Source organism: Procambarus clarkii, chromosome 10 (assembly GCF_040958095.1).
Source record: "Procambarus clarkii isolate CNS0578487 chromosome 10, FALCON_Pclarkii_2.0, whole genome shotgun sequence".
NCBI lineage: Eukaryota > Metazoa > Arthropoda > Malacostraca > Decapoda > Cambaridae > Procambarus > Procambarus clarkii.
Window position 1 is genome coordinate 47,105,264 of NC_091159.1, and position 17,595 is coordinate 47,122,858.

At 40.2% G+C, this 17,595-nt stretch overlaps 1 protein-coding gene across 3 annotated transcripts in view; it reads left to right on the forward strand.

Moving 5' to 3' along the window:
- LOC138363076 (uncharacterized) overlaps positions 1 to 17,595 on the forward strand; it is a 31,084-nt gene that overhangs the window by 8,242 nt on the left and 5,247 nt on the right. For 2 of the 3 annotated variants that reach the window (XM_069322007.1, XM_069322008.1), the window contains exons 4-5: positions 457 to 607; positions 3,517 to 3,680. In XM_069322007.1, coding sequence (XP_069178108.1) covers positions 457 to 607; positions 3,517 to 3,680 — 315 coding nt within the window. Of the gene's footprint in view, positions 1 to 456; positions 608 to 3,516; positions 3,681 to 10,114; positions 16,833 to 17,595 lie in introns of those variants that run through there. The other variant, XM_069322009.1, reaches the window with a different exon arrangement.

Here is a 17,595-nt window from a genome sequence, read left to right on the forward strand (position 1 = left end):
ATCATTTTTTGTCTATAATTTTGCAAGTATTTACCTCCTTAAAATTTTCTTAGATTAAGGACCTGCCCGAAACGCTGCGCGTGCTAGTGGCTTTACAAGACTGTAATTACCATATTTGTATCCTCACATTTTTTATGTACATTCTTGTATATGCATAAATAAATAAATAAATAAATAAATAAATAAATAAATAAGTACTGCTTTGTGTGCTTATAGAAATGGTAGCAGGTGGTGTTGTGGCCATGCTGGTGGTTGCAGCTGCAACTGTTGTAGCAACATTATTACAAGTATTGTAGTAGTGGAGTTGTAGTAAGACATGTATATTCCTCACTGTATGCCTTATTTTCATGCTGCTCTTCACCACAGCATGGTGCCAATGCAATCATAATCATTCTTTATTAATTACTCTTATACCAAATAGTAATAGATAATCTAAAAATTATTTGTGATTTTCAGGTGATACTGTCACACAACCTTCCAACACCAGTACCATCAGAGTTGCCACCCAATGTTCGTCAAGTTCGTGGTGTGGTGTCTGCCTTGGAAAATGGTTTTGTGTTTGGAGATGGGTCCTCTGCTGAGGCTGATGTTATCATGTATTGTACTGGTAAGAAAAGACACATTTATAATACCAGTATATATTTTATGTGAAACACCTCACTCTCACGTTGTGCAAATTATATTTAGAAGGATATTTCCAAGCAATACCACTGTTCATTTGTGCATTAATATCTATAGTCATGATGTCCTAACATCTCTCCCTTTCTTTCATGTATTCTTCTGCTCTGCCTTCCCCAAACACTCGCCATGTGCCTCTACCATATTGTCCCCTTATTTCACCATTATACATCTTGTTAAATGATGCTTTGTCATGCTACCAATGTCCATACCACTTAAGTGTATTGCACGTCACCCTCCCCACCACACTGTTTCCTGAATTTACCAGAATGGGTACACCACTAACACTAGAGTGGGCTCACCAAGAACAGGATGCTGGCAGCTTGTCAAAGGTCCCCATACTTGTCCTGATGATTTCTTCAAGCTGGACTTAAAAAATTCAGTTGTGTTTTTAGTATTTACGGCTTTGGTAAATAGGGGGTTCCATGGGTTTATAATTCTACAGGTGGAAAATCATCTGTTTTCAGTCACTCGCTCCTTTCTCTTATTCCAAACCTATCATTTACTTCTTCATTACTATACCCATCACACATTCTGTGTTTAACCACATGTTTTTCATACTCGTTTCCACTGCTTACGTTCTTTAACACATTGTCCCTTTCTGTACCCGAGTTTTATTTTAATATGTGATATCAAATATACTTTAATATATGACTTGTTAGATTAAGTACTGTACCTGCCTAAAACGCTGTGTGTGTTAGTGGCTTTGCAAGAACATAAAAATACCAATCTTATGTAATCTCACAAACCCATTGTACCTTCTTGTAAATAAATTATTATTATTATTACTATATCAACTTTGTTGGGAAGGAGTGGAGGGGGGGTGGACAGAAGAATATAAAGTACAGTATTGGAATGGTTTCGTGTTTTTCAGTGTTCTTAGAGACAAAAATATGGAAATATTATTCTGTTTTCTGTGGCTCTCTAAATTTATATTCAATGTTTTGTGATTTTCTGAGAGAGCCCTGTCGGCTCCTGGTTGATACCTGGTTGATGGGGTTCTGGGAGTTCTTCTACTCCCCAAGTCCGGCCCGAGGCCAGACTTGACTTGTGAGAGTTTGGTCCACCAGGCTGTTGCTTGGAGCGGCCCGCAGGCCCACATACCCGGTTGGTCCGGAACGTCTTTTAGAAAACGGTCTAGTTTTCTCTTGAAGATGTCCACGGTTGTTCTGGCAATATTTCTTATACTCGCTGGGAGGACGTTGAACAGCCACGGACCTCTAATGTTTATACAGTGTTCTCTGATTGTGCCTATGGCACCTCTGCTCTTCACTGGTTCTATTCTGCATTTTCTTCCATATCGTTCACTCCAGTATGTTGTTATTTTACTGTGTAGATTAGGGACCTGGCCTTCCAGTATTTTCCATGTGTATATTATCTGGTATCTCTCTCATCTCCTTTCTAGTGAGTACATTTGGAGAGCTTTGAGACAATCCCAATAATTTAGGTGCTTTATTGCGTCTATGCGTGCCGTATATGTTCTCTGTATTCCCTCAATTTCAGCAATCTCTCCTGCTCTGAAGGAAAAAGTGAGTACTGAGCAGTACTCGAGACGGGACAACACCAGTGACTTGAGGAGTACAACCATCGTGATGGGATCCCTGGATTTGAAAGTTCTCGTAATCCATCCTATCATTTTTCTTGCTGACACAATATTTGCTTGGTTATGCTCCCTAAACATTAGATCGTCGGACATCATTATTCCCAAATCCTTGACATGCTGTTTACCTATTATGGGCAGATTCGATTGTGTTTTGTACCCTGTATTATGTTTCAGGTCCTCATTTTTGCCGTACCTGAGTACAGTACCTAGACTTTATCACTGTTAAACATCAAGTTATTTTCCGCTGCCCAATCGAAAACTTTGTTGATATCTGCTTGTAATTTTTCAATGTCTTCAGCAGAGGTAATTTTCATGCTGATTTTTGTCATCTGCAAAGGATGACACAAAGCTGTGACTTGTATTTTTATCTATATCTGATATGAGAATAAGGAACAGCAGTGGTGCAAGAACTGTACCTTGAGGTACAGAGCTTTTAACTGCGCTTGGACTTGATTTTTCTGAAGCTATCTGAACTGATGTGTGAGTTTTTAGTTTGTGGTCGTCAGTCACAGGAGTTCTTATGCCTACCGGGAACCATGAGGCAGAACCTGGTCCCCTCAGGGAGCAATGGCGTATGAGCACTTTACATTAAAAGTATGTTGTATTCCGTCATCGACCGAGGTGGGTACCCAGAAAGATAGACGAACCAAAAAAAAACTAGGCGGTAAAATTACTACCGACAGCCAGAAAGAACAAAGAAACTCCTGCTGAAATAAAACAAACCAGCAACCCTGTCCTTAACTAGTACTCTTGTTCGTTAGCATAACCCACCCTTCCAATATCGGCTCAGGCAGGCCGGCCGCCCACCACCTCAGATATCCTGATGTGCTAGCAGTCGTTTAGCCACCTTTGGCCTCAACCCTGCAAACACACAACGTAACTGTCCCTATTTTTCGCTTGTTACAACTTGTAATAAAGTTGTTACATCTTGTTATAACATTTTTATTATGTCTTAGAACGTTGTTACAATTTGTTAGATGTTAAAACTTGTTTGAACATTGTAACAATGTCGTATTTCTGTCGTGTTTCTATCTTGTGTTTCTGTGTACAGTAATTCTTTGCAGTGATATATTCACTTGATCAACCAACCTAATCTTATTTAATTTTGGTAACAAAGAAGCAGAAGTGGATGGGGCTGAGACACAGTGGAAACAATGAGGCATGAATAATGTATAAATTACTAATAAATAAGATGTACATTCTACTAATTCATTCTTTTTCCATTTTTATTCTAGGATATACGTTTTCATTCCCATTTTTGTCAAAGGAGTGTGGCATTACTGTAGAAGACAATATTGTCAAGCCCCTGTACAAGCACCTCATCAACACTAAGTATACCTCCATGGCATTCATTGGCATACCTTTCCTGGTCTGCCCTTTTCCTCTGTTTGATTTCCAGGTATGTAGAGTACATCTGTTGAATTACAGATTTTCAATGTGATTTTTTGCAATATATGTTCAGTTTCAATAAATAATGATATGGCTTTCTACCTAGAATTATATAGTCACTTTGGTTACTTCAATGGTAGCAAAGTTAAGAGCTTTTAAAAAATTCTCTAAAAATTAGCAAAATAGGCAATGATACATATAAAAGTAAAGGTTCAGTCTTGGAGACAAACACACACAACACGGGTGGTATTCAAACAAGGGAAAACAGGTGGAAACTTAGTACCCAAATAAGCCTCAGGGTTGTTAGAAAGAACTTTTTCAGTGTCAGAGTAGTTAACATATGAAATGCACTAGGAAGTGATGTGGTGGAGGCAGACTCCATACACAGTTTTAAATGTAGATATGATATAGTCCAGTAGGGTCAGGAATCTGTACACCAGTTGATTGACAGTTGAGAGGTGGGACCAAAGAGCCTTGGCTCAATCCCCGCAAGCCCAACTAGATGAGTACAGACACATTTAGGTAGTTACACGTACACACCCATACATCCCCTCAAGTGATTTTTGGCAGCACAGGAGTCATCCTATGTATTTCTTCTTTTGTGTATCTGGTAGATATTGTTACCTTAACCCTTTAACTGCGCAACGCCCCTGCAGGCTCACGTCTGGGGTGCGCTACGCGCCTCTAGGTATTTGTATTTTTCACGTACCATTCAAAACTCCTGCGGCTACATGGGGTTCACATCAGCTTCCTCAGGGCTCTTGTAAACAGACGCCATTTTAAAAAAAAAATTATGGTCCGCATTCCCGGGTGTGAGAGCCTCAGTAGTGAGTGAGCAACCAAGGCTGGCACGCACAGCACTGCTGTTCGGCGTATGACCACAGCATCACCTAATAATGTCAAAATATATATATAACCTGTATTATTTAGCCATGATAGTATTATAGAAGAGCCTGAGTGTGATAATGACTGGGTACAACGTTCAAATATCAGTGATTCAATGCTGTTCACAATGTTCACAGCGCTGGCCACAGTACCACAGCATTATTTCGTCCATCTAGGAATCTTCAAACGACTTCTTAGGTTCCTTTTCAAAATAAACTTGTGGTCAATTATTCATTTACAGGAATTAGTGACCAGGATTGTGGGTATAATTAGCGTTGTGCGTATTATTGTGGAAGGAGGAATTGTGGTGAGGAAGGGGGAGAATTGAGGTAGCCTCACAGTGTGGCAACCACTCTTGTTTTGCTCACCATACTAGCTTCGTGGTTCGCTATGGGGAACACACATGTAAATGGGTATATACAGTGTGTGTGTATAGTGTAATAACAGCAACAGAAGTATGTTGAGTGGAGCTATTTTGGTGAGGGAGGTGACGTCGTAATTGTAGCGTCTTCTGCTGTCTGCTGAGTGATTTCTCATGCAGTGTATGGTGGCCACTGTACTGTTTGGACACAATACCGGCTTACTTGCATAGTTCTGGTAAATAAAACATGTAGATAGGTATATATAACATGTGTAAATAGTGTAATAAAAACAATAACAGTATGGTGGGGGGAGCAATGTTGGCGAGCAAGATGTTGGTGTGAGGGAGGGCTGTCTGGGTGTGGCTGCTCACACTCGCGATGTTCTGAGTGTGTTGATGGTGAATGTATATAGTGTGTGACAGTGTATAGTGTGTACATATGTTGTAAATATACATAAATGAACATGAAACATTGGTGTGAATAACTGTATGATGGGAGGAGCAATGTTGGCAGATACAATGTTGGAGGAGTGAGTGAGGGCTGGCTGGGTGTGGCTGCTCCCACTCGTGGTGTTCTGAATGTGTTGATGGTGAATGTATATAGTGTGTGACAGTGTATAGTCTGTAAATAGATTGTATATATATATATAAATTAGCATGATACTTGGTAAATATGTGCAACATATGTGTACACAAGTGTCATGTATGTAACACAGTGTACTCGGACAGTACGGATGTTTTACTGCCATAATATAGTGTACGTGTTCATTATACATAGGATTAGCACGTAAAAACAAATAAAATGTATTTGGAACTGTGCGCAAAAAATGAACAAAAATAAATTCGCGGCAACTCGCGTGCCCCGTCTCGGGCGCCCTACTGGCCCCGGGAGCGTACATCACAGGTGAACGGGGAATGATGACGTCACGCGCCAACTTATGGAACCCATAGCAGCCAAAGTAAGTACAATTTCGATTTTTTTTACATACCCATACTGAGGGAAGGGTTTTTGACACTTTAAAAAACAAAAGAATTTTTTCAAGAGAATTTATTTTGTGCGTACTGAGGGGGGGTGTCATATTTGGAGGCGGCGCAGTTAAAGGGTTAAAGAGTAGCTTAATGGAATAGCTCAGAAAAAACTACACTTTATATGAAAAAAGCCTTTCATATCAGATTTGGCTGCTGCTGTTCCCTTCCTTATGGCCCCCACATTTTCTGTTACTTTGTTTTTAATGGCAGCATGTTAGGTGACTAACGTGAGGGAAACCCAGAGGTGTGTGGGGGGCTGCCAAGTTGTAGTGGTCGGTACAGGGAGAGCTCTCTCTTGGTAGTCAACTGTGATAATAGTGAGTGTACATGATCCTGTTTTATGACATGGTGGAATCTTTAGTAGTTGGTTAATCTTAGAAAGATGCTTTTCATATTATCAACTTTAGTCTTTCATGGAAAATATTACTGGTTAATGTGGATATTATGCATAAATCTGGTTTAATTTTTGCCTTGTATGGAATTTGCAATGCATGTTATATACTCCTCCTCTAAAGATGTAGAAAATATAACTTTATAGAGGAAACTTTATAGATATGTGAGAGTTAAATATTCCTAATGCTTTATCTAAGTATACAGTATATCTGAGACGAAGTTATTTTTTTTTTTTAACCCCCCCTTTTTGTATAGTTTATCAGTTGGACGGAACCCTTGAATGGCTGCATATATAGATTTTTGCATTCTAGATTTACTTTGATCTAGAATGATGAACTGTGAATTTCTTGCCTACATTCCTTGTTACCATGTTTTGGTTTGTCGCAGAACTATTTTGGATTCATGAGGATGTGTTGAGTTTTTAAACATGTCTTGCTTCATGAATTTAGGAGTCACAAAGTTGGAATCTGGGAAGCTACTGGCCATTCTTTGTAAATTCTGTTAGCTTTAGGACCTACCTGAAATGCTGTGCATGTTAGTAGCTTGGCAAAAATGTACTTTCACGACCCATTATACATTTTGTATATACTGTCCTGTATATTCATAAAATGAAATAAATGGAGGGTCCTGTAATACAATGATCAATGCAGTCAGTTCATAAACTGAAAAGTTCTGGGTTCAATTCCTGCAGCAGGTCAGAGATGTATGGCTATCATTTTCTTTCTGCTGATTCATTTGTTCATCTAACAGTAAATAAGTACCTGGTAGTTAGAGAACTACCTACGATCCTATCTTAGTGACAGACACCAATATGTAACCATCAATGATACAACTTCTTCCACTCTACCAATTACCGTTGGAGTGCCACAGGGCAGTATCTTGGGACCTCTTCTATTTCTTATATATATAAACGATCTGCCTAATGTCTCTAATATTCTCAAACCTATATTGTTTGCTGACGATACTACCCTTATCTATTCAGACCTCAACCCACATACACTAAATAATGTTGTGAATAATGAATTAAAAAAAGTCCACTTATGGATGTCAACGAACAAACTAACATTAAACATCGAAAAGACTTACTACATCTTATTTGGAAGCAAATCATCAAATGCAATTCAGCTGCAGATAGACAACATTAACATCAGTAATAAAAATGATGGCAAGTTTCTTGGCCTATTCCTAGACAAGAGACTCAACTTCAGTACCCACATTCAACACATAACTATGAAAGTCTCTAAGACAGTTGGTATACTCTCCAAAATCAGATATTATGTTCCTAATTCTGCTCTACTCTTACTATATTATGCACTAATCTACCCCTATGTTAATTATGGTATCTGTGCATGGGGGTCTACCACTGCAAACCACCTTAAGCTCATCATCACACAGCAAAAATCTGCTATCAGAATAATAACTAACTCTGCTTTCAGACAACACTCAGCTCCCTTGTTTAAATCCCTAAACTTGCTAAATATTAACTCCCTCCACACATTCTCTTGTGTCAACTACATTTACAAAACCCTGTTCTTAAATGCAAACCATGCTCTGAAACTCTCCCTGGACAGATGTAATAGGACCCATTATCACCACACCAGAAATAAATATCTCTTTGATATCCCCAGGGTCAAGCTTAACACTTTCGCGCTTAGGATTATCCATGAGTCGTCACCGTATTTTCTTACGTTTCCGCATAACAGACGACGCCTGTAGTCCATCGAAAAAATATTTGTATAAAATCCATTTATTATCCGATCAACTTGGGAATAGTATACAAATGTTTGCCATGAAATTTACGTTTTCTCTAATAGCCGAACAGCTTATAAAAGAAAACGGCGTGGCAGTGAATCATCGTGGTAAAACAATTGTATTAGTGACACGACGAGTGTAATCGACGTAGTTTTTATATATGTTGCCGGTCGAACGCATCCTTATGTGACCTTTAATACTTATGTTCTTATAGAACATTCTATTGCGAGCACATTGGTACAAAAATGAAATACATACATCGACAAATAATGTCAGGACAGTGAATTGAATATACACTTTTCAAAGCGAGTTTCGCCGATATGCTGCCACGGGTAACACTTCGGCCACTTCCCACACTGTTTTGGGTGGGCTACGACATTGAATCTATATTTATATGCATATGTCCGTGTAGAGAATTTTATTGCGATTCCAATGATACCACAATTAGCGATGTAGGACAACTGTAGGCTTCGCAACCATTAAGAGAGTGGAAACATTTTGTTGCTGTTTGGCGCTCTTGGCGAGTGATCTGAATAGTTTTTTATTTGGTGTTGATAGTCCTTATGGTTTGGCGGCATTTTATAGATATGTTCTTATAGACAATTTTATTGCGAACACAGTGATACCAAATTTAAATACGTGCGCCTTCAATTATTATCAGGACAGTAAAAAGAGTGTACACTTTTTCGGTTTTACCGCGTAGGCGCGCGGAGCGCCGAAAGCATCTAGGGTATTATTTTTTTTTGAGCGCCAAGAGTGTGAAAGTGTTAATCTGTGTAAACACTCTATGAAAATTAAGGGACCTAGTCTATGGAACTCACTCCCTAGTGAATTGAAAAATTGTAAAACTTTTGCCTTATTTAAAAGCAAAACCAATAAGTACCTAATTTCATCTTAGTTTCCTACACTGAGCTTTAAATTTGCTCTGTACCTAGTGTTACCCAATCTCCTAATTTTTATGTAGTATCAAACAACCTTATCATTGTGTTCATTGCTGTCTTCTTTTATGTGCTAGCCATATGCTGTATTGTGACTACCAATTTTTGTCAACTACCATTCTAGCTGTCATTGCAATCAATCTTATATTGTTTCTGCTGTATTGTGCCTACCAATTTTTGTCAACTACCATTCAAGCTGTCATTGCAATCAATCTTAGCTACCTATGTGCTTTAATATACTGTACCTACAATTTTCTCTCATCTTCATTTTTTCATTCCATGTAACTGTTATCATTTTTTTGTCTATAAATTTTGCAAGTATTTACCTCCTTAAAATTTTCTTAGATTAAGGACCTGCCCGAAACGCTGTGCGTACTAGTGGCTTTACAAGACTGTAATTACCATATTATGTATCCTCGCATTCACAATGTACATTCTTGTATATGCATAAATAAATAAATAAATAACTGTTGTGAGTTGCAACTTGGGGAAGGTCAGCCACACACCAAAATGAGGGGAATCTACAATAAGCCTAACAAGCTTCCCATCCCCGACAATGTGAAACTAAACCATTTGTTTGAAGTTGAATGCAAGCCAAACAATTTGAGACCTCTTGGCAGTCCGATTAGATCAGTAATATGTTCTTGTAAAGGGCTTTGAAAATGGATTTTGTCATAATTTGGAAGAATGGAAACTAGAGGTGCAATGAAAATCTTGATCAGAGAGTTGTCTGGAAGCTTTAACATATCTACGGATGTACAATACAGTGAAGACTAGACCACACACCAAAAGATGAGGAGACGACAACATTTCGGTCTGTCCTGGACCATTATCAAGTCCATTGTGATAATGGTTCTGACAATCGACTTGATCCAGGACGGACCGAAACGTTGTCGTCTCCTCATCTTTTGGTGTGTGATTTAGTCTTTATATCTTTAACCACGTTATTGTGACTTATCGTCTGCGTACAGTACAGTATTTAGGTAAATCATTGCTGTATATGGTAGAATATTTTTAGATATATTCCCTGATATAACAACTGTAAGATGGTTGCACTTTTCTTACTATAGTATTTCTTCCTCATAGGTGCAATTCTTTCTGAAGACAGTAACACAAACTGTTACCTTACCTAGCAAGATGGAAATGGATGAAGATACTGACAAAGCTATTAGGGATCTGTGTAGTAAAGGCCTTCCCATTAGATATTTTCCTAAATTAGGTTCATTGCAATGGCAATATAATGAGGATCTTGCAAGAATGGCGGGTATTCCAGGTTTACAAAGTGTTGTGCCAAAACTATATAATGCTGTAAGTGATTTGAGGAAAATGCAACTAATGTTCTATAAAGAATATTGTTTTTGTATCACTGGGCCAGATACCTTTGAGCAAATTAAATGAAGAAGCTCATGTTTGTGTTTACCAGAGCATTAAAAGCAAAGCTGTTAGCTGATTTCTGAGTGAAGTGTTACGTGTTGAATCCTTTGCAAATCCTTCAATCAGCCAAAATCACTATATACTGCAGGTAAATATGTTGTCAAAGTTCAGAGTGATGCGTTTAGTTTAGTTGCAAAATGTTATAGATGGAGAGACATTTGTTACCGAATGGTCTTTAGAACACAGTTCCTGTATAAGATAAAGCAAAGTGGAAGAATTAATAATTTTTATTACAATATAATGGCAAATATAATCTATGTGTGCTGTAATGGAAACTGCATACATGGAGACTTGTTGGAAGGAAACCTACTGGTACTTGTGTCTGAGGTGAAGCCTTGGATGCTCACTGTGCCAGAGCCATTATGATCTACCAAGGTTTCTTATCTCCTGGTAGACTCTCATTGACCATGTTTCCCATCAGGGCAAGCATTTTTGCCCATGATCTTGTCAAGTAAAGGGAAGGGGAAATGGTATCGAGTTTGAACTGAAGTTACCACTAAGGGACCAGCTTGCTGTAATAAAAGTAAGCAATGCTCTGAACATTCCCTGCAAGCAATAATTAGTAACAACAGTGTCAATCACTGCTCTAGTAACAATCAGTTAAGGCACTAAACTGCTACTGTCACCACTAGGTGGCAGTAGTCACCTAGTGCTACCACTAGGTGGTGGCACCAATCATCACAACAGTGTTGGTGGAGCCTACAGCCTCGCTTTATGCCTAATATGTAGCTCACCAAGATAACCCCCCAGTTCAGTGGTGGCCAATAGGTTTCCTTTTCTTGTTTTTTCTTTGGAATTGTTGTCTCCGTGCAAAGGAATATAGCTATACTTTAGGAGATACACTGTAACTATTATTTATGTGCCACTGTCTATAGTTACTGTATTCTCTATGGCTGTGTTTCAGGGTTATATTTTTTGGTGCTATTTGATGAAGACTGTCAGCCCTAGATATCTTTTCTGTGGGGAGCCCCTCCGGCTCCCTAGAGCTATTGGGCTGATATGGAATACATTATGCCAGGTCATTAGTCAATGAAGTTCAGCGTACCAGTGACCACAAGCCAGAACCTGGCTTCCTTAGAGAGGCACAGGGAGCAATGGCCCTTGGAATGGCCAATGGCCCATTCCAAGGGCAATGGGCCCTTGGAATGCGATGGCCCTCCTTATCTGCCATCAACCAGGGTTATGCACCCAAAAAGGTAGGCATAACAAAACAGACCCCATATGGTAAGAAAATTGCAACCGAAAACCAAACAGAGAGGCAGAACGCCTTCAAATCCCAAGGAAACAAGCAAACGTCACACCTCGCCGCCACGGCACTCGTCCGCGCAGCCCTCCCTTCTCTGGGAGGGGGTGGGAGGAGCCCCAGACCCCTGACACCGGCTACCCAGCAACTCCAGTTCATTGACTAATGTGATCCGGGGCAGTCATCTCTGGCCTCTGTTTCCTGGCAGTGTTTTGCCTTAGTGGTGTCCGCTGCTGTTCTTGGTCTGGTGGCCAGGTATACTTAAGTGTACCAGGACTGCATGCACTTAGGGCAGCCTTCCCTAAGTGCCCTGCGAGTACTAGTTTTGGGTGTCAGGGTTCTCTTCCCTGGTGCTTTTGGGATGCCATTTTCGTAGTTTTTTTTTGCTGCTTGGCATTTACCCCGCCTTTGGGGCCAGCTGGAGTTTCGTGGCCCTTGTTTAACCTTGGGTAGGGAGTGGTATTGTTGCTGGTTGAGCATCAAGGTGTTGTGCAGCCAGCTTACTTACGCAGCAGCCGGATCCTGTTTCCTCTGGGGACGTTGTACGTTTGCAGGGTTTTCTCTTACTTTTTGTTTTGTTTGCCTGGTGGGAGGGGGGGGGGGTCTGGTATGGTTATAGAACCACTTATAATATTTTGTTGGCCCTCCGCTAGGTCCCCATGATTTTACACGTCGCAGGGGTTTCAGTGTTATGATCTCCCCCCTTGTTAGCTTTGGGTCTAACAGGTTAGCAACACCTTGCTCAGGCTTCCCATAGCAGTCAGCCTATGGGCCCAGGAAAACCAGTTCGGAGTTCTGTGGACCTATAAATGCGTCTTCCAGATTCCAGCTCGTCTTGTGCGAGTTTGAAGGTTGCTGTGTGCCCTTGTCTCAGGATGATGCATGGTCACTGCTTTTGCCTCCGTCATGCTGCCTGTTTGGTCACCGACACCTTTGACCCACCTTTGACCCGGAGTCTTGCAAGTCTTGCGAGTTGTTTTGTCTGCTTGTTCTCCATTTACCCATTCTGATGACATTGATATTCAGGTACAGGCATAACTGCTTTGCATGCTATCTTGAGGTTATCTTGAGATGATTTCGGGGCTTAGCATCCCCGTGGCCCGGTCCTCGACCAGGCCTCATTTTTGTTACATATCCCCAGGAAGCAACCCGTAGCAGCTGTCTAACTCCCAGGTACCTATTTACTGCTAGGTAACAAGGGCATCAGGGTGAAAGAAACATTTTGCCCATTTGTCTCCACTTCCACCGGGGATCGAACCCGGAACCTCAGGACTACGAATCCGAAGCACTGTCCACCCAGCTGTGAGGTGCCTCGCTAGGTTTAAGTTGCTGCAATGCACTAGGTTGGTTGCCCACCTAGATGTCCCGAGGCTGCCCTGTTTTGGTTAGGCATTGTTCGCCCTGTCTCCCCCTTTTTTCCTGCTCCCGGCTCTAAAACATTTGTGGGTTTCAGGGTCGGGACAGGGTTTAGTTGGTGATGAGACTTGGGGAGCTTCGGGGGGTGCCCTGTTCGGGTTGGGGACGGAGGCATTCGAGCCTGCTCTTCCTGCTGAGTCTTCTGGGTATTACTAACAGACCCCCTTCTTTCCTGCCTTTTCCCCTGGACTTTGCCTTTTCTTCAGGGGTAGAGGGCATGGAGGATGACTCTGTCCCGGGGACGTTTGTTGAGTTGTTCCCATGATTTCTGCTCCCTTGCGTCTGCTGATTCTCCTTTTATTTTGGTGGTAATTTTCTTTCTGCTGGCGCTTCCCCACCTGGCCGCCAGAGCGGTACTGCAGTTTGTTTATACAGTATGTGCTTGCGAGTGTGAGCTCGTGTTTTGGGGGCGGTTTTTTGCCTCTGGAGTTTTTTTGCACTCCTGTTGTTTTGGTCTTTCTTATGGAGCATTCTGCCCTTTCTGTTCCTCTGGGAATGTTTGGGTGTTGCCCGGTTTTGTGTTTTTCTGTCTGTGCTTGGGTTCTGGACCCTGGTTTTTGGGCCCAGTGTTTGTGCCGGTATGCTCTGCTTGCTCCAATGCCTTTTGACCCTCGGTTTTTGGTCTGTTTTCTGGCAGTTTTTGCCGGGGATTCTTTCTGGGTCATGTGTTTTGCATTTCCTTTCTGTGGTGTGTTTTGCCGGCAAATGTGGTGATCAACCCCCCCCCCGGGTTCGGTTCCAGGTTCCTTTGAGGTCTTCGGTTTCGTTCTGGAGGTTTTCTTCCTCTCAGGTTTCCCCTTTGATGTTCGGATGGCCCTTGGTGATTCTCTCCTGTGTGCCCCGGTATTGCCTCTTCTGAGGTTCCGACTCTGGGGGTCCGATTGGTGATATTCGTGCTCTCTACCGGCACCAGTTTCTCCTCTTTTGGTCCTGGTAGTCGGTTTGTACGGTTGCAGCCGTCTATTTCTCCTGGTGAAGAATGAGATGGCCACTTTCTGCAGGGGTCCTTGGGTCATTGATGCTTGGTTAGTCAGGCCAGGGGTTCATCATGTGTTGTGTCTATTTGCGGCTCTTTGCCGTTACCTGTGCGCCTCGGCTTCTGTGGCCAGGGATGCACTTTGGGTTGATCCAGTTTCCCTCATTCCCTGTTCTTGGGCTTGGGTCTCCTAGGTTGTCTGCAGAGTTTTTACGTTTTTACAACCTGCGGTCTATCCTCGTAATTACTGTGTAACATAATAGAAGTAGGATTCCTTGATTATTTCAAGCGTAGGCTAGACATACATATGAATGAATTTGGGTGGATATAAATAGGAGCTGCCTCGTATAGGCCAATAGACCTTCTGCAGTTACCTTCATTCTTATGCATTGTCAGTACAGTATATTCAAGCATCCTGTTACTCTACTCTGCTGCTGTTTTTAAATTCACACACAATGGCGCCCTGTTATAAGACGACTCTATGATGTAGCAAAGTTTAATCATGCATATGACTGAAATTTGGTACTTTTACAGCTTTCTTTTTTTTTTGCAATGTTGTCAGGCATTCAAGCCCTTAGGTATCTCCTTCATGGGTCTTGTCATTGATGTCACTGTATAACCCTGAGCCAGTTATCTTCAATTTGATGTTAGTGGGTAGCTTGGGGTACTGTTTCTCTATACTTTAGTTACTCTCCCTTCCACAAGGCTTACCATATCTTCAGATCGGGTAAATGCAACAAGGGTAACCAGAGAAAGCGTACCTGGGGCCTTAGCTCAAAAATAGGGGTATTGAGCATAGTGAAAGACTTGCTTGCTTTTGGAGTATGGAATTAAAGTGGAGTTGCTGGCTCTACTGGTACTGTTGTAATGATGGGTAACATAATAACTGGTAGTTAACAGAATAGTAATGGACATTCCTTGGGTTATCAACTTTTGCTTGCCGGGTATTGTGAGTTGATCCTTTTAGTGGTGGCTTGAGTTAGACTAGCCACTGTCTCCCTGTCCTCTTTGTCATTAAGCTCAACCCAATTACTTTTAAACAAGGTGGTTAATTATCATTTTAAACAGAAAATAAAAGTATAAGCAACAAAAGTCTGTTACATTTGTTAAAATAGAATTCTTCAGAGAAGTGTACATTTTCTACAGCTTGTATCATTTGCATTATTTCAGACGTTTATTATTATTAAATGCAGTTTGTTATGAACATTGATATATTCTTTTCATCCTCGAGTATAAAGAACATACACTGCAGCTAACTCTATTTTTAATAGAAAGAGACGTGATAAAAGAGGATTAAAGTTTTAATTGAGAAAGCTTGATATAAGTTTTGACAGGCCCTCAAGCAGTACAGTACAGTAAAATTACTCTTAACTTCATCATTTGCTAGATCTCATCCACTGCAAAAGAATTATAGTTCATGATCTTGGCAATGTTTCTACAAAAATTATGGTCCTTGTTATTTGTACATTATTTATTTGCTATTATATCCATTTAGACAGTTGAACTTGCATATTATGCTACCAAACTTTACTTTGAAAATAAGTATTTGAATACTGTATTTGTTTTAACATTTTGGACAACACATCCCAGTCTCATTCAGATGCAACTCTATCTAGCCAGAACTGTTCCCTTTTCTGCCACTGTAATGATAATTTCTTCAATAGCTGCACATGAGTGCTGCAATCACAGATCTGCAATAATGGTTTCCATTTGAGTGGAACACCTAAAAAATATATATGAAAGCAAATGTTCAAAAGACTTCAGTGCCATCAGTCTTAGGATGAAGATAAGTGTATCCCGCTTTGTACAGCTTTATTTGTTAATAGTTTGACTTTTGAATGTGTTCCACTGCTGCTGCTGCTGCTACATGGCACTGCATCCTATCATAACCTTAAGCTTGCCTTGGCACTGGTACTTTTAAATCCTACGAGCAGCAACCAGTTTGTTGAAATTACCAAGCTTCCACCGTGGATAGAAAAATTATTTTTGAACTTCTCATTAAGATTTAGAGTTTACCTAAATTTATTTTTATAAAATTGGTTTACAGCCATAGTACAGTATTAGAAAATTTCAGTAAGGCAAGGCTGAGGAGATGGTGTATTAACCAAGTGATTCAAGTTAGAGCAAACCAGGACTAGAACAGTTCGCAGCTTACTCAGTATGATGCCCAAACAAGAAATTAGTGATTTATATCTTAAAACTTTAGTTTTCAAGTTGTAAATGTCATTCTGATACAGTAGCATTTAATGAATACATAAAGTGGTTAGAAGGCAGGTGAGCATGTGATTATTCTGCCGTGTTCCCTCTGGTTGCTCTGCAATGGTGCTTGCATGAGAACAATTGCAGATAGCTCCAGGGCTAGAAATACAGCACAGATTAGCTGTTTCTGCTCAATACAAGGAATGTATGCTGTACCCATGTGACTACAGTAAATGAGGTCGAGCTCTTTGCCTATCAGCATTTTTTTTATTAGGAGATTTTTTTAATCTCAACGTTAAATTTCAGTCATATTTGCTTTTGAAGTTGTGGATTGAAGTGCACAGAATTTTCATTCAATACATTCCACTTGTCAACCACATGTCTAGTCCTATTTGTCAAGATTAAATAGGCTATCTTTGTCCACCTTGCCCTCAAGTATCTTGCATGCTGTGAAAATACAACCCGTTCTCGCAAATTTAATAAGTCAATATTGACTTATTAAATATGTGCATAGGTGACATACTTAACATAATAGATACCCTTAAAAAGATTCATAGAAAACACCGACCTTACCTAACCTTGTTAGTATCTTAAGATAAGCATCTTACTGCTTCGTAATTACAATTATTACCTAACCTATAATAGGTATAGGTTAAGTAATAATTGTAAGTACGAAGTAATAAGATGCTTATCTTAAGATACTAACACGGTTAGGTAAGGTCGGTGTTTTCTATGAATCTTTTTAAGGGTATCTATTATGTTTAGTATATCACCTGTGCACGTAGTTAATAAGTCAATATTGACTTTACGAATTTGCGAGAACGGGTTGTCATATAATCAGCTGCTGGTCTCCTGTAGGGTTGTCAGCTCTCTCTCTCTTGACTTGTGAGCATGGCAACTCTTCACTAAGGCTGGATGTGAATTGCCCTCCTGAGAACCAATTAAAAGCTTGGGCTCTTGCACTACATCACTAATTAGTCGAGTTTTTATTTCATAGCAAATCACATTTAGTTTTAATGTCTCGCTTCCCTCAATGGCTTGTTATACATGTTACATGATACAACAGCAGAATGCATATAATTCTCTTTTGTATCAAGAAAAATGCATTACCACCATGACTATCATCCACTCTTTCCCAATTTTGGGGGGAAATTTCTCAATACCCACCACTCTAGCCTAAACTTATACCTCTCTTTATTAGCTATGATCAAAACATATCTCATTAGTATCACACACACTATTTTTTTTACTTATTTTGTAACATACTTACAAAACTAACTCTTGTAACTTACTACTAAC